The sequence below is a fragment of the Wolffia australiana genome, chromosome 19 (assembly GCF_029677425.1).
Source record: "Wolffia australiana isolate 7733 chromosome 19, ASM2967742v1".
Lineage (NCBI taxonomy): Eukaryota > Viridiplantae > Streptophyta > Magnoliopsida > Alismatales > Araceae > Wolffia > Wolffia australiana.
Window position 1 is genome coordinate 8,375,823 of NC_135853.1, and position 17,956 is coordinate 8,393,778.

The 17,956-nt window shown below is 41.3% G+C and overlaps 2 protein-coding genes and 1 long non-coding RNA gene across 3 annotated transcripts; 2 read left to right on the forward strand and 1 right to left on the reverse strand.

Annotated features, from left to right (window-relative positions):
• Positions 1–3,211, forward strand: EMB3131 (Pentatricopeptide repeat (PPR-like) superfamily protein). The gene has a single exon (XM_078590850.1). It carries the CDS (start codon positions 190–192, stop codon positions 2,473–2,475), a length of 2,286 nt encoding a protein of 761 aa, XP_078446976.1. The 5' UTR covers positions 1–189; the 3' UTR covers positions 2,476–3,211.
• A 2,960-nt stretch (positions 3,212–6,171) lies between these two features.
• On the forward strand, positions 6,172–9,015 carry LOC144715731 (uncharacterized). Its single transcript, XR_013584722.1, has 2 exons — positions 6,172–7,452; positions 8,746–9,015. It is a non-coding gene; the product is annotated as an uncharacterized LOC144715731 (long non-coding RNA).
• Positions 9,016–9,679: 664 nt separating this feature from the next.
• Positions 9,680–11,451, reverse strand: HCF153 (high chlorophyll fluorescence 153). Its single transcript, XM_078590705.1, has 2 exons — positions 11,077–11,451; positions 9,680–10,086 (listed from the first exon to the last, which is right to left on the reverse strand). Exons 1-2 carry the CDS (start codon positions 11,398–11,400, stop codon positions 9,940–9,942), a joined length of 471 nt encoding a protein of 156 aa, XP_078446831.1. The 5' UTR covers positions 11,401–11,451; the 3' UTR covers positions 9,680–9,939.
• Between the last annotated feature and the right edge of the window lie 6,505 nt (positions 11,452–17,956).

Consider the following 17,956-nt stretch of genomic DNA (forward strand, 5'->3'; position numbering starts at 1 on the left):
CAGATCATGAAAGAAAAAGGGGAAAAAAAACTTGAACACCCTTTTCCAAAAACTATGTTTTTCTTTGACAGGTGACTGACCACCATCAACCAAAAACTAGAAACTTTGAGATTTTGAGACTTCAAGTACTGCTTGCCGTCCCAGAGAAAAACCCAGAAGAAGGCAGAACCAATGTCAGAGTGAGCTCCGATGAGCTCCAACCCACGCAAAGCCAAGAAACTCCTCTTCCCTCCCCTCCACGGCCGCCGCCTTCCCCTCCCCACCGCCAATTTCGCCGACTGGGATCCCCACAGACCTTCTCCTTCCTCTTCGCCGAATGCCCATTTCCCCTCTTCCCCGTCTTCCTCCTCCCCAAATACCCATTTCCCCGCTTCCCCTCCTTCCTCTCGAAATACCCATTTCCCCTCTTCCCCTTCTTCCTCCTCGCCAAATACCCATTTCCCCTCTTCCTCTCCTTCCTCTCGAAATACCCATTTCCCATCTTCCCCTCCTTCCTCCTCCGCAGCCGCCCGCGGCCTCTCCCCGCTCGCCCGCTTCATCTGCGACTCCCTTCGCCGCCACAACGGCCGCTGGTGCCCCGCCTTCGTCTCCGACCTCCGCAAGCTCCGCCGCGTCCCCCCCGACTTAGTCGCCGAGGTCCTCAAACACCAGTCCGACCCTTCAATATCGTCTCGTTTCTTCAATTGGGCTGGTTCCCAGAAGGGCTACCGCCATGGCTTCTCCGCCTACAACGCCCTCGCCCACTGCCTCGCCCGCGCTGGCCGCCACCGCGCCGCCGACCAAGTCCTCGAGCTCATGGCCGCCCACGGCCGGCCCCCCAGCGAGAAGCAATTCCAAATTCTCCTCCAATTCCATGCCCAGGCCGGCCGCCCCCTCCATGCCCACCACCTGCTTGACAAAATGCGCCTGAAGTTCAAGCTCCGCCCGGGGGTCTTCTTCTACAACCGGGTCTTGGCTGCGCTTGCCGGCGCCGGGCTCGTCGACCGCGCCACGGCGGTCCACCGGAGCTTGCTCGAAGACGGGCTTAAGGAGGATGCCATGACCTTCATGGTGCTGGCCAAGGGGCTCTGCCGGGCCGGACGGGTGCCAGCGGCGCTTGAAGTACTGGGCAAGATGCGGGCCGAGCTCTGCCGGCCCGACGTCTTCGCCTACACCGCCCTGCTCAAGCTCGCCGCGGCCGCCGGCGCCGCCGACGGCTGCCGGAGGATCTGGGCGGCGATGGCGGCCGACGAGGTCGTGCCTGACGCCATGGCTTATACTCTCATGGTAAAGACGCTCTGTGCCGGCGGAGCCGCCGATGAAGCTCTGGGCCTGCTCAGAGAGACAAAGAGCCGGGGGCTCGTGCCGGACAGGGTGGCTTACGGAGCTCTGGTGGCTGCCATGGTCAGTGCAGGTGATCTGGCTGGTGCAGGAGAGCTGGTCAAGGAGATGACGAAAGAAGGATATCGTGCCGATGCCGGCATCTACGGGTCCCTGGTCACTGGATTCTGTGTTGTTGGGAAGAGAGACAAGGCTTGGAAGCTCCTACGACGCGCCATCAATGATGGGATCTCGCCGGCGCCGGAGACGGTCGCCGGGCTGCTCTCCGCTTTCTCCGCCGCAGGCGACCTGGGCAAGGCCGAGGCAGTGGCAGTCGAGCTTGCCGCTGCCGGCCTGCCAATTATCTCCTTCCTTGAAGCCTTCTTCCTTGCTGCTGCTCGCGGCGGCGGCGGCAGCGGCGACGGAGCTCTTGTCGCACTGGACTTGTTCCAGAGGTTGAAGCAGAGGGGATTCCACAGTATGCCCATGTACAATTCTCTCATCCATGGCCTCCACCAGGCCCGTCAACCGGAGAAGGCAGTCTCGATCTTCACCGCCATGGCCGCCGCCGGAGAGCCCTTCCCCGACGGCGAGACCTTCAGTGCTGTGATCCCGTGTTTCATTGCCGCAGGGGACTTGCCGGGGGCCTGCAAGTGCTACAGAAAGATGGGGGAGTTGTCTTTGGCGCCGACGAGAGAAGCGTACCGAAGCTTGGTGGCGGGGCTCTGCCGGAGCGGTGAGGTCGCCGACGCCGTCGCCGTGATCACTGACTGCCTGGAGAGGGTGGAGGAGGGGCCGAGGGAGTTTAAGTATGCCCTGGCAGTTCTACGGGCGAGTCGGCGGGGGAAGGTGGCGGAGGTGGTGGCAGTGGTGGAGGAGATGGTGGAGGATGGCGTGGCGGCGGGGGAGGCAGTCTGGGCTGCCGTAATTCATGGGTTTTGCGGCAGCCGAAGGGGAGCCAGCGGTAGCGGTGTTAAGGCAAAGGAAGTGATGGAGGCGATGGCAGAGAGGGGGGTGATCACAGTGGCAGAGCAGGTGTTCTATGGGGAGATGGTGGAGGAGCATATGAAGAAAACAGCTGCTGGGTTGGTGCTCTCAGGGCTTAAGTTCTTTGGGTTGGAGTCCAAGCTGAAGCTCACAAGTGGAAGAGAGACAGAGAGTGGGAGCAGAAATTGATCTGTCCAATTGTTATATCACCCTCAGGAGAGAGCAAAGGGTGGTAGATATTGTCCATGAGGATGATGAGTTGTGATCTTATTTATTATCACACATCGATTGATTGATTGATATAGAGAGATAGAGAGAAAGAGAAGCTCATCAGTCTTGCTGGGTCATTTTCTTTTGAGAAAAGGGAGACATTTATAGAGATAGAAAGTGAGCTCTAACAGAAGTTCGGAAGAGATGAAACATCCACTTTAATTGGAGTTCAAGTAGATGCTTGACCAACTGGTTAATTGGAGGTTATTATGAAGCTGACAGGTCAGCTGGCTTATTACCATTATAATCTAGATTTGGCAGAGAAACTATTGCTTTATTGCTAGATTCTCTCTCTCTCTCTTCTTCTCCCTCTCCCTCTCCCTCTCCCTCTCCCTCTCCCTCTCCCTCTCCCTCTCTCTCTGTCTCTCTGTCTCTCTCTATCTCTCTCCCCTCTCTCTCTCTCTCTCTCTCTCTCTCTCTCTCTCTCTCTCTCTCTCTCTCTCTCTTTCTCTCTCTCTGGTGAGGAACGACAGGGGACCCCCCCCAAACAAGGTAAACTTCCGCTTATCCCCTTTTATTTTTCTTTTCTTTTTTTTAATAGTTTTCAGTTTTTTTATTGTAATCTCAAACGTCTCAAGGGAGAAGGTTATAAAAGGCCCCTCCCTTGGCGTGAACGGATGGTGAATTTTGGAATAGAAAAAGAGTTTCATTTTCACCCCTCCTGTCTTTGGTGACACCGCGTTATTGCCGCGCCGCCGCTCGGACGGAAAGTCCTCCTCTCCCTTGCGACGACCCCTTGTCGTCATTCGCACGCCCTCTGCCCACCTCCGCTGTTCGCCGTCGTCCTGCATCAATATGGTATCAGAGCGCAAGATCCTAATGGATACATCTCTATCAGATTCTTCGTTCTACCAAGCAGCTTATCAAGCCATACTGGACAGATTTCAGGAGGGCAGATTTCTAAAGGCCTAGATCTGGATGAACAAATCAAAACGATGCGCAGCGGAAGTCTTTTGCGAATCGAAAGGCATTAACGAAAACATTAAACGAAGTACCTTTTCATGGATTGCATCCATGATTTATTCGATCTCAGAGCGAGACGAGTCGAGCTGCTCAAGTGTGCAGCCTCTAGACGTATCCACGCAATCCTCGACACGTCGGATCTCCTCATTCTCATTGACGAGCCCTGTTCTTTCTTCGTCGACATCATTACGTCGTCCCGATCACATAAGGGATGGAGAGGGGGTGTGGGGGGAGTGGAGAAGAAGGGGAAAGGCCCCTGAACAATTCTGGCCTAAGTGAATTTCGTTCAGGGCCTTCCCCTATTTATACTAAGTGGGTATTTTTCATAAAAATCCTCAAAACTTAAGTATATCTTCCAACATCCAAAAGACCATTTGCGTGTGACCCTCTAGGCCCATGTATCAATCTAGTTAACGACTCCAGCGGCCCAATAACCTTTATTGGCCTTCCAAATTAATGAAGTATATCATCATATAAATTAGCCAACGTCGGATCGATTTAACCTAATCGATAGGTCGAGACTGCGACACGTGGGATGCCAAGCTACACCTCGTGTCCTAGAAGATACAAAGGAGTGTGTGTCGACTCACTCATGGAACATGTTCATCATCGGTTACCATGTATGTATAATCCCTCATCCACTTAACGCTCCTTGGACGACTTAGGGTATGGTCAACTGTCAAACCCTAATTGATCATTCGATTTAGTACTGATGCATTCGTAAATCATCAGAGAACTCTTCTCTGATATTTCACTACCTTAGCCAAGGACTTCATCGCATCATCTTCCTTGAGCTGTCACCTCTTATACCGAGGGTGGACGATCCCATCTTGACCACTCAATCACCTTCGTGAACTTCTTGATGCACCCGAACTAAGACTGTTTAGAATCCCATGATTAGAGACTCGTTGGCCATAGCCAAAGTACAACCGTCCATCCACAAGACGTCTTTGGTGTCTCAGGTCTAAGGACCACTTACACAACCGTGAAGTGAATCAACTTGATTGGCAGTTCGGTATAATACCATTCAGGGATTCATACGGATCAATTCAGTGAACTCTTTCCACTAAAGAGCACCAACTATCTATCCTTAGTGTCTCCACACTAATGGCTATGGGACCGGCCATACTCATCATATGAGTGAGGCTAGAAAATGCTATTCTATCTTGATACTTCGATGTCCTTCTTGTGTATCCTTTGAATAGGAATGTTTAGAACACATGCTTAAAGACTAGTGATCTTCATATTACGATCTCATCATAATTCACTAAGTCTGATCATGTATTCATGGACTTCATTATACGCATCACATGTGCACTATAATGACTATGTTATATTAATGAACATAGAACGAGATGTGGAATGTGTGATTGGCTTGCAGGCCACACATATTTCCATCATAATATTCCCCTCACTTTTGGTCTACAAGACTGGAATAGTTATCAGGTAGAAATATATTTTAAAAGATTAATATTATCTAGGTACATACTCATCCATACAAAAACCATAGCGAACAAAATTTTCCTCAAATGAGCTTTGAATACATTAACCAAATGTTATCACCTTTCAGATTAAAACATATAACCTCAAGTTATTACCCTAAATTTTAAAAATAAATGTGTGAATATTAAAACAACTCAGAGGATAAAATAAAATAAATAAATTCGTAGACCACTTATAGTTCTTTGTACACTCAAACTTCCTTACAACAGATATATTTTAAATTTTAACACCTGATTTATTATAGTCCAATTTGTGAACCATCCCCTTAGAGAAAATCTTTTTTTTCTCCTTGTTCAATTTGTGAACCACAAAAATCTCTCATTTTAGAAGTTAATTCAAATATTGGATTATTATAGTCCAATATCAACAACTTTTAAAAGCACATAAAACATAAAATCCTATTCCTAAAATGAGTGAAAAATACGAGAAAGAAATTTAAAAATATCTTGAATAGATGTGTTCAAATCATTTATAGTAAATTAAATATTATTAGTTTATCAATCTAATAGCGCTTAGGCACACGACTTTCACATCTTTGTATAAAATGCACTTTTGTAATGTATCAAGCTAATAATATGATAATGAGCATCTTTTTCTTCTTGTTATTATTATTTTGTCATCAATATGTAAAATTTGACTTATCTCATATGAATCAATAAAAATTACAAACTATGTTGCATTGTTAATATGAAACACATGCACACTTATTTCCCCCGTCTCGTTGGGCAAAAAATGCATTCCATAACAACCAAATAGAAAAAAAAACATTATGAAGGATTTTGATCTTTGACATACCAATGGGTTCAGGATTCATCACCATCATCATAGTTATGATGGATACTACGTGGCTGTCAAGCCAAATCGCACTACCATGTTTTTATTTCAGTTCTTTGAATAAAATATTAGTTCACTATTATTCCAGTGTGATGTTTATAATGAAGTCCATGTATATGTGTCATGACATAGTGAATTATGATGAGATCATAATAAAAATATTTTCCATTCTATAAAAATGTATTCTAAGTATTCATATTTGATGGATAGTTAAGATGAACATCAAATTAATCTGAATTGATCCAAAGAATCCCTAAATGGTATTATACGTAAACGTCAATCAAGTTGATTAATGTCACAGTTGAATTAGTGATCCATTGACTTGAGACACTAAAGACATCTCCTATGATGGAGGACCGTCATGAGGACTAAGCCTTAGCTCGCCAGCAGCCATGTCGTGGAGCCCAAGCCGACGTGAAGAACCTAAACTTCAAGTATACGGCTTGACGAACGGTCCGGATAGTTGTTTACGTTGCATGACATCTTTATGGATTTTCTAGAGGGGCCACTGTGTTTTGGGCTCTGTCTTTTTATTTTCTATATTTTGTTTCATGTATTCAGGCCATTAGGGAAACGTCCCTCTTTGGACAATTTCCCCTAAGTGGCCAATTAGGGAAACCACCCTTACCTATATAAGGGATGGTAACCCTTATGTTTTTTGGGGGATTTCTCGATTGAGATTTGAGTTTTGCATTCCGTAAGACTTCCATCCCTCCTTTTGGAGGATTATCGTCAGATTTTACCTTCATGACAGCCGCAGCCGGCGCCGTGTTGATGATCATACCATTCGTACTCCGTAGGAATCCTTACAACGCTCATGTGCCGACGCTCGATCTTCATCGGTTCATTTCGCCACGCCGGACAACGTCCTGCAGACCTCTCGATCTGCCCTTTCGCTTGAAGTTCTTCTGAACACGACCGCATAAAAACCTGAAAATATCAATCGTTCACGATCGGCCAAGAACGCCTATGCCAACAGTTGCTGTCTCCCGTGACTTCTGCGAACGGCATCAAACATTTCGGATCAGATCGACGATCGGAGTTGCCGGTTGCCACCAGGATCTTTCGACTTCCACCGTGACTGATCGAGTTGCACCCGTTCCATCTTCTACAACGGTTGGTTTCCCTGAGGACAGTCCCTTCGATGCAGCCGTGATGCAAACCCCCCACCCACGGCCCCATCAGCGGATGTTCAGATCCACGATCTTGCCATCGTGGACTTCAGAACACGATCTTGGCATCGTGGATGTTCAGATCCACGGTCTCACCGTGACACCTCGATCTGCTCTGTAGCGTCCGTGTTGGGGCAGCATGTCGACTCGACCTTCACAATAACCTGCCATGGTTGCTGGTGAAAGAGAAGAGGTGCCCAAATCCCCGCCGGCGACGGTCGGCGAAGGTTCCACCGTCGCATAGCCTCTAAGGGCGATTGATCAGTTCCACCGTGAGATGCTCCCAAAATCCCTGCTACCTGGTCAGCGCACGCTCGTTGATCGCGCCCACTCGAGAGACATTCATTCATTGCTTGGGTCTACAACGGAATTTGCTCTTCATCTGAGTCTCGATTGCCCGCCACCGATCAGGACTTGCTCAAAGGTCACTCCAATCCCCTTCCTTCTCTCTACTTATTGCAGCTCAGTTATATGTTTCAGTACCGTCCACATAGCTCCTCTACTAGAGAGTTATATCGTAGGTCTAGCCACTTACCCAATATTAGGGAACTCTGTTCTTAGGTGTTGGGTAGGTTTCGCTATCGGTGACGGGTGGGAACACATATGGGCAGTGATTGCTTCCCCACTGCAGTGGTGTTCGAGCAGATCCGTAGGGTCATTGGGAGCATGCCCGGTCCTAGATCCTTATGTCCCTCTGTCGGTCCTTTGATCTAGTCAGCGACCTCCAAGTGTTCTTTCGCTGATTTTCTAAACGATTGCATCATACTATTGTCACAGTCCATAACACCCGTCCTATGTGATGTAACACAAGGCGACAAACCTGTCCCGTCGTGTCACATCATCATGGATGGACGACTGCATTTTGACTATGAATTATGAGTCTCTAGTCACATGATTCAAATAATTCAAAGCTCAGGTATTGTAAGAAGCTCACGGAGATGATTGAATGGTCAAGATGGGATCATCCACCATCGTTATAAGAGGAGATTGACTAAAATAAGATGATGCGGTAAATCCCTGGCCAGGGTGGTGAGGATATTGGAGAAAGCATTATCCAATATCCTCATCACACATCAACCATACCCTAAGTTGTTTGAGAGTCTTGCATGGACGAAGGATTATACATATACGGTAACCAATGATAGTAAAGGCTTCATGAGAGAGTTTGAATACGATTTGATATCTTCTAAAAGCAGGAGGTGTAGCGTGGCACCCCACGAGCTGGAAACTTAACTTATCGATTGAGTTAAATTGTTCCTCAGTTAATTAATATATATGTTAAAATAATTAATTAATAAGAATGGTTAATAATTGTTATTGGGCCACTAAAGGTATTAACTAGAATGATACATGGGCCTAGAGGGTAAGATGCATAAGATCATAGGGGCATTGGTCATCAAACATAAGAATTATGAAAAATATAAATAGATCATCAAACATAGGGGTAGTCAAAAGTAGAACATAAAACATAGGGGTCATGAGGTATATATTGTCATGTATAAATAGGGTGATGTGCAGCTGAGAAGGTCAACTCCATAGAATCTCTAGACTATCATTTTATTTTGATATTAGTTATCCCTAGAGACGTTGGGCTTCGTCAATCCAGTACCATGACAAGGCTTTATGACAACCATGTGGGTATCTTTATTGCAAGAAAATATACCATTCACGAGTGCATGAGAACATCTAAATTTATTTTCATTGTGTTTGTGTTAAGGTATTACAAGGCATCATATCTACTCCACATGTGGGTTCTTATGATCAGTGGAATACATTTTTACTAAGAGCCTCTACGGAGTATCCTATGATATATGGTGTGTCAAGCTTGGCATGTTCAACTTATATGCTGCAGCTTAAGGGGGAGTGTTAAACTGGCCCATTACGAACTTTCTCTCTCTCTTTCGATCAATCCGGTCTTTATAAGAGCTTGTAATCCCTCATTTGTGTCTTAATGAAGTATTTTTTGTGCGGTTGACCCGTTGAAATACATTTTTTTGTAAAGGCTTAGAGAAGCCTTTCTGAACACTAACGAAGAATCAAAGTTTTATGAAGGAAGTTTCCATTAATTTTTTTAGCTGGATTTTTTTCCATACATTCAAATTAAAATCACCTTCCTTTTATCATTTGGTATATAGCTGCCTCATAAGAAAATTAGTTCTATAAATTTTTTCATGCATCAATTTGAGTCTTTATTATTTATTGGATACATAATAATTCAGGCGAAGTTATGGATTGATTTTTATCTGTATTTTTTATAGTTAACTCTGAATAAAATTGAGCAATACACTCTCAATATTTTTTCCATTCCATCTCATGTATGTTTGTCATATGAATGGATTCTACTCAATGAACTTCGAAATTTGATATTCAGTTAGTGTTTCCGAATCGATTGAGTCAAATGTCCAGTTATTTTTTTAGTTACTTCTTAAATTTTATCTGATAGAAAACTGCCATCAATGGTTTATCGTTTGAGAATTGATAGTAGTTATTGATTGTTGAAGTATTGAGATTGATTATCATCGGTTGACAGTGACATACTCCTTATTGACAATGAATTTCCTGATTGATTGAGTCAGTCGAGTTGTCAATTATGATTTTGAAAAAAAAAATGACATTTGAGCGAATTATACGAATTATACACGCAGAAATCATCATGATAATAAAAAAATCTTTAAAAATTCACTCTGATATCCGATTCAAAATTTTGAACGAATTATTTCCCATGGATTTCTATATTTTCACCGTTTCCCTGAATTCAGGAATACCCGTTGATGGGCACGGATAAACTCCACTACTGTTTTTATCTCAGAAATAATTCTAGCGAGTTCATAGAAAATTTCAATCATCTCGATCATCCAAAGGCATGATAATAGATTTATCTACCTCAAAGATGAATGATCTTCTTCATTCTTCAGGCTTCCCTCTTCGGGCGATTCCGTCTTCGTGGAGCAGAAGAAGACTCTTCAATGGAGGTTGCAGCACCCACAGTGATGAACTGATCATCCTTGCCCCCATTCTCATCTTCTTTTTCCACCATTTCTGATCCATTCCTCGAAAGCTGTAGATTGATCCGCGAGTTAAACATTAAAATCATATTTTTTTTTCCTCGACTAGACAAAATTGTTTAGAGTGGTTGAACAAATTGGCCGGCATTGCATTTGAGAAATCAACGACGGAGTATAAAATTCTGATATATTCCTAGAAATCTGGAACATCGAAATTTCAGACTTTTTTAAAATCGATTAGGCGAATTCCATCCATCGATAAAGATGTAATTGTCCAGTATGCATTATCATTCCTCAGTTTAGGACTAGGAAAATATTTTTTGAGAAACTTTGCTTCAGAAAAGATTGAATTCTGCTATATTAATCGACATCCGGGAATTAATCCGCGAATTAAACATCAAAATGGGATTACTTTCCCCACGATTTGGCGAATTCTCCGCGTCGATAAAGATATAATTGTTCAGTAAGCCTACCAAAGACAGCGATATTTCATCGACCAGATTACAGAGAGAAAAGATTTCTGATAATTTCTGCCCCAGAAAAGATTTAATTGTGCAATATTCCTCAAAATCAAAGCCCCATCAGAGAACCAAAGATCAAAATCAGATTTTTTTTCTCATCCGGGCGATTCCTCCAATTCGATAAAGCTGCAATTTCTCAGTGTACCATTCCATCGAACAGCAAACAGGGGTCCAATATTTCTTAAAAATTTAGCCTCACAAAAGACATCAAAATGGGATTACTTTCCCAACGATTTGGCGAATTCTCCGAGTCGATAAATATATAATTGTTCAGTAAGCCTACCAACAGATTACACAGGAAAGATTTCTGATAATTTTTGCCCCATAAGAGATTGAATTCTGCAATATTCCTCGAAATCAAAAACCCATCAGCGAACTAAAGATCAAAATCAGATTTTTTTTTCTCTAATCTGGGTACCATTTCTCACTGAACCATTTCATCGAACAGCTAACAAGGGTCCAATATTCTTCCAAAATTTCGCTTCAGAAGAGACCGAATTCAACTGGGCAAACGGAAATTACCTCTTGAAGGTACTTCTCGTCGAGCTGATCAGCAATCCGGATGGAAGCAAAGACGGTGCCGAGCACCATGGAAAGAGGAAAAACGAAGGCGAAAGCGAGCGTGGAGGCGCTGGGAGGGCCGGCCCTTACAACAAAACCCTCAATTCGCCTCGACCCATGTCGAATTGGGCGATCAAGATCAAATCCACCACCTCTGCTGAGGCGAACGGCGATTGGAGGCCTGGTGAAGGCTATGGAGGGAAGATGGGAAAACCCAGAAGAGAGAGAAAAGCTCGGAGAAAAGGGTTTGGAGATGGAGAAGCTTGGCAAGCTCGCCGCTGCCATGGAACGAGCCGAGGAAGAAGACTCGAGGTTTGGTCCATCCTTGGTAAGTTGGTATTATCCTCTACAAGGAGATGAGATAAAGGGGTAAATTACATGGGCATTTCTCCAATTTTAAATCTTTAAGGGTTTAAAAGATGATATTTCTCTGTTCATGTCTAGATTTGTTCTTACTTTGGTATCCTTCTTTGGTCATCATAAAAATGCCAGTTTCAATATTATGATGCAGAGAAATTTCACCCATTAAACTATAATTTTTCTTCCCCACGTATATATATATATGGGTTTCTCTGTTCGTGTCTAGATTTGTTCTTACTTTGGTATCCTTCTTTGGTCATCATAAAAATGCAGGTTTGAATATTATGATGCAGAGAAATTCCACCCATTAAACTATGATATTTCTTCCTCAAGTATACATAAATATGGATTGCTCTGCTGTTTTCTTCAATTGATCTTACTTTAGTATGCTTCTTTGGCCATCATAAAAATGCAAGTTTCAATATAAATGAGGCAGAGTAATTTCACTCATCAAACTATAATTTTTCTTTCACAAGTATATGTGGATCTGGATTTCTCTTGTCGTATATAGATTTGTTCTTACTTTAGTATTCTTCTTTGGTCATCATAAAAATGTAAGTTTCAATATTAACGATTCAAAGAAATTTCACCCAGTAAACTATGATTTTCCTTTTCCAAGTATGCATATAAATATATACGGATTTCTCTGTTCAAGTAGATTTGTTCTTATTTTGGTATCCTTCTTTGGTCATTATAAAGATGTAAGCTTCAATATTAATGATGCAAAGAAATTTCACCCATCAGACTATGATTTTCCTTCCCCAAATATACATATAAATGGATTTCTCAGTTCAAGTCTAGATTTCTTCTTTCTTTGGTATCCTTCTTTGGTCATAATAAAAATTTGAGTTTCAATAGTAATGATGCAGAAAAAATTCACCCATTAAACTATAAAGTTTTTTACCTGACTATATATATCTGGATTTCTCTATTCATGTCTAGAATTGTTCTTACTTTGGTATCCTTCTTTGGTCTTCATAAAAATGTGAGTTTCAATATTGATGATGCAGAGAAATCTCACCCATCCAACTATGATTTTTTCTTCCTCAAGTATATGGATTTCCTTGTTCATTTCTAGATTTACTCTTACTATAGTATCCTTTTCTGGTCATCATAAATATGCGAGTTCCAATATTCATGATGCAGAGAAATTTCACCCATTAAACTATAAAGTTTCTTGCCCGAGTATACATATATGGATTTCTCTGTTCATGTTTAGATTTGTTCCTACTTTGCTATCCTTCTTTAGTCATCATAAAAATGTGAGCTTCAATAAAAATGATGCAATGAAATTTCATCCATCAAACTATGATTTTCCTTCCCTAAGTATACATATATATGAATTTCGCTGTTCAAGTCTAGATTTTACTTTGGTATCCTTGTTTGGTCATCGTAAAATGCAAGTTTAAATATTCCTGAGACAGAGAAGTTTCACCCATTAAACTATAAAGTTTCTTACCTGAGTATATATATCTGGATTTCTCTGTTCATGTCAAGATTTGTTTTTACTTTAGTATCCTTTTTTTCCATCATAAAAATGCCAGTTTCAATATTATGATGCAGAGAAATTCCACCCATCAAATAATAATTTTTCTTCTCCAAGCATATATATATATGCATATGTCTCTGGATGTATCTGTTCTTGTCTAGATATTTTTCTTACTTTAGTATCCTTCTTTGGTCATCATAAAAATGCCAGTTTCAATATTATGATGCAGAGACATTCCACCCATCAAACAAGAATTTTTCTTCTCGAAGTATATATATATATATATATATATCTGGATTTTTTCTTACTTTAGTATCCTTCTTTGGTCATCATAAAAATGCCAGTTTCAATATTATGGTGCAGAGAAATTTCACCCATCAAAGTATGATTTTCCGTCCCCAAGTATACATAAATATGGATTCCTCTATTCATTTCTAGATTTGTTCTTACTTTAGTATCCTTCTTTAGTCATCATAAGAATGCAAGTTTTAATATTAATGATGCAGAGTAATTTCATCCATCAAACTGAAAATTTTCTTCTCCAAGTATTTATAATTTCTCTGTTCGTGTCTAGATTTGTTCTTAGTTTAGAATCCTTCTTTGGTCAGCATAAAAATGCAAGTTTCAATATTAATGATGCAGAGAAATTTCAGCCATCAAACTGTGATTTTCCTTTTCCAGGTAGGCATATATATGGATTTCTCTGTTCATGTCTAGATTTGTTCTTAGTTTGGTATCCTTATTTGGTCACCATCAAAATGTGAGTTTCAATATTCATGATGCAGAGAATTTTTACCTATCAAATTCTGATTTTCCTTGCCCAATTCTATATATATATATGAATTTCTCTGTTTATTTCTATATTTGTTCTTACTTTGGTATCCTTCTTTGGTCATCATAAAAATGCAAGTTTCAATATTCATGATGCAGAGAAATTTCACCCATTAAACTATAAAGTTTCTTACCTGAGTATATATATCTGAATTTCTCTGTTTATGTCTAGATTTTTTTACTTTGGTGTCCTTCTTTGGTCATCATAAAAATCTGAGTTTTAATATTCATTATGCAAATAAATTTCACCCATCAAACTATGATGTTTCTTCCCCAAGTATACATAAATATGGATTTGACTGTTTATGTCTAGATTGTTCTTACTTTTGTATCCTTCTTTGGTCATCATAAAAATGTGGGTTTCAATATTCATGATACAAAGACATTTCATCCATTAAAATATAAAGTTTCTTACCTGAGTATATATGCTTCATAGCATTGCAAGTTATGCACTATCAAGTTATTGTACATCGTATACTCTCCCATGAGACATGGCCCAGTCTCTCTTTTATTTCCCTCTCTCCGATCTCTAACTATCAAAATGCACATTGATCATTTAGCAATAACTTTACACCATCTCATTATTTTATTAGGTTTCTATATCTATAAAAACATTTATTTGGCTTCCATTACACTTGTAATACTCTTCCTCTTCTTAAAACTATAAGAAAATAACATATTAATAGGTAAAGTTTTATCATAAATCATTATAAAATTGTGGTGTATCCTCTACGATTGGAATTTGTTCAAACATTAAGGTATTTTCTACTGTATCTCTTTTATCGTCCCTCTTTCAAATCTCTATCAACAAAGAAGATCTCATAAACATCAAGAACTGGTCATGGTTTACAGACCTTTAGAGCAAATTGTTACAATAGAAATGTGATAAACCAGAGTTTGGTTTCAAACATATCCTCTTATGGCTTTGATTGAGATGAAATTAAAGTGATCCATGTAATGAAAGACTCTGAATGGAATCATTAGAACATTCAAAATCATTGATAAAATCACATGTGCATGGATCAAATCCTTGATTTCTTGATTCCTTGAGTGACATGTGTTGAGCCGCTCAAGTGTGCAGACTTAATATGTACCCACACACCCTCTGGCATATTGAATCTGTGCCTTCCTCTGGACAAACCCTTTTCATGCTCACCCATCGTCATTATACCGTCTAGATCTCATCTAGAATACAGAGGAGCCAAGGGGTGAAGGGAGAAGAAGGGAAAGGATCCTATAGAATTCTTTCCAGGGTGAATTTCATTAAGGGCCTTCCCCTATTTATATTAAGTGGAATTTTTTTCATAAAAATCCCTACACTTTAAGTATATCTTTCGATGTCCAAAAAACTATTCTATTGTGACCCTTGGGGTCCATGTATCAATCTTGTTAATTTTTCCAATGACGAAATAACCTTTAGCAATATCATGATGTCCAAAAGACTATTCTAGTATATGACCCTTAGGGCCCATGTATCAATCTTGTTAATGACTTCAATGACCAAATATCCTTTAACTGGCCTTCTAAATAAATTAACAATATCATGATATGGATTATTTAGTAGCATATCAATTTAACCCTATCAATAAGTAGAGTTTGTAGCTCGTGGAGTCCCAACATATACCTCATGCTCTAGAAGATACATATGAGTGTGTATATACTCACTCATGGATCTTGTTTGTCATCAATTATCATGTGCTTGTAATCCCTCATCTGCTTGATGCTCATATGATGACTTAGGGTTTGGTCAACTGTTAAACCCTAATTAATCATTCGAGTAGTACTAATACATTCAAAAATTATCAGAGAACAATTTTTCTATATTCCATTATTTTGTCCAAGGACTTCATCGCATCATCTTCCTAGAGCTGTCTCATCTTGTAGAGAACACAAAAAATCTCAAGCCAACTCCTAATCATTTTTGCAAATTTTTGGATGCACCAAAGATAAGCTTTTAAGGAATTACATGATTAAGAACTTGAAGGTCATATTTAAAGTATAATCATCCATCCACAAGATGTGTTTGGTGTCCCAAGTCTAAGTGCCACTTATACAACTGTGGCGCGAAACAACATGGTTGATTATTTGGCATTAATACCATTTTGGGATTTGTATCAATTAGTTTAGTGAATCCTTTCCCTAAAAGGACACTAAAAATCTAGGTTTAGTGTATCCACATTAATGACTACAGGACCGACCATAATCATCGTGTGAGTGGGACTATTTAGTGTTATTCTATCTAGATACTTTGAACATTAATATTCAAACCCATGCTTGAAGATTAATAATATATGCGATCATTTAGTTAAACCATTGATTTGGTATTGGTGAAGATAACAAATTTCATCATATATGCGTATTCTTTTCCAATGCATTATGATTTCATCATAATTCACTTTTGGATCATGTATTCATCAACTTTATCATAAGTATCACATGTCCATTAAAATGAATAGGTTGTATCACTGATGGTTGAACAAGACATGTAATATTAGATTGGCTTGTAGGCCACATAAATTTCCATCATAGTGTAAGGGTCAAATCTGTGAGGAGCAGATAATGAGAGAGTCAATTTCAGTTAAATTTAAATAAAATTACTGGTATTTTTAGATATTGTTTGAGCAAGAAATTCAAAAAACATAATAAAATTAATAAAAAAATATTTTAAATAATCTTAAATAAAATATGATTATATATCAAGTGAAATATTTTAAGGAATAGTTTGGGAGTTTTTAAAGCATTAAAAATTAATACAAAACCCATTTCCGGCACTCTAGCTGCAGATTTTACTAGCGATCGCACTAATTGGGATGGAATTAGGGAGCACCATCCCAACAGGAGGGGAGTTGGGAGATAGCGTTTGATGGATAGACATTTGGTAACTTTGCCTAGAGGAGGAATCTTTGGACATGGTTGGTTCGATGGATAAAGCTTGCTATATTGAAAATGATAAAAATAAAAGCAAAAATATCAGATATGACAAAAATGTCATTGTCACTTTCCAATGGGGCTAAGCGGTGCCTCTTCTTGAATAATCCTGAATAAACTTGAACATTATCTACACTCTTTTTAAAAAGAATTGATAAAATAAATCTTATTCAAAAGTGTTAGTTTGAATGACTAAGAGGTAACCTAAGAAGGAGGGGGTGGGGGCATTCTGGTGGTGCATGCCCAAGCTACAGCATTGTAAGCTGCACCATTACGCCATTCCGTGCGCGCATGCCTGCCGGCCCCGCCGCTACACGCATGCCCCCAGGCTAGGCACTGCGCGCCTGTGGGCCTGGCAATCACACACGACACCCCAGCCTTGGTGATCACACATGCCATTGGCACCCGCGCTAACACCTATCGCACGGTTCGCTCGAACGCCACCGTTTCTGGCACCTCAAGCTGGGTGTTGCGTGCCCAACGCTACCCGTAGGGTGCCACGCACCGTCTCGGGGCTCTCTGTGCGACAATGCCTTAGTCTCCTGGAGGGATGCCTCCCACCCCGTGCCCCGCACACTCGGTGCGAGCAGCGGCGTGCGGTCGCATGGCTCACCTGCACGACTCTACGCGTCGCGACACTACCGCGTAGCCTGCGCGTCCCACGCACGCGCGCGGCGCTTGGCACCCCTGCGCGCCCTCAGCGGCCCGCACGCCCAGCATGCGCAGGTCTCCTTGATCCACCGCGCTTGAGCACGGGCACGCGCACCTTAAGGGTGATGGCCTAAAAAATCAAGGTTGGGCATCACCACTTGTAGTACGTTGCAGAATCGCACTAAATAGAACTCAATCATTAAATATTGCGAGTCAACATGCAAACGCATCCTCCCAATAAGCACGCATGCCTCTGGAAAGGAATGTTGCCTAGTAAGGGGCCTAACAAATGAACTTACTTTACAAATAATGTTATGTGTTTGGATATCACATAACCAGATATCGTCACCTGAGATCCAGATACATATACCAGATTTCAATAATTGGATATTTTATGTCATTATCTGGATAGGACTGACATCAGTCTGATATCCAATACCTTCATTTCATATCGTCTTCCTTTTCACAGATATTGAATATCAGATATCAAGAGGGATATTGAAAGACACACAATAGGGAGGATACTGGTCGTGACTCAGAGGGGACTGGAAGGATAGGTACTTGGGATGATATGTTGGATTT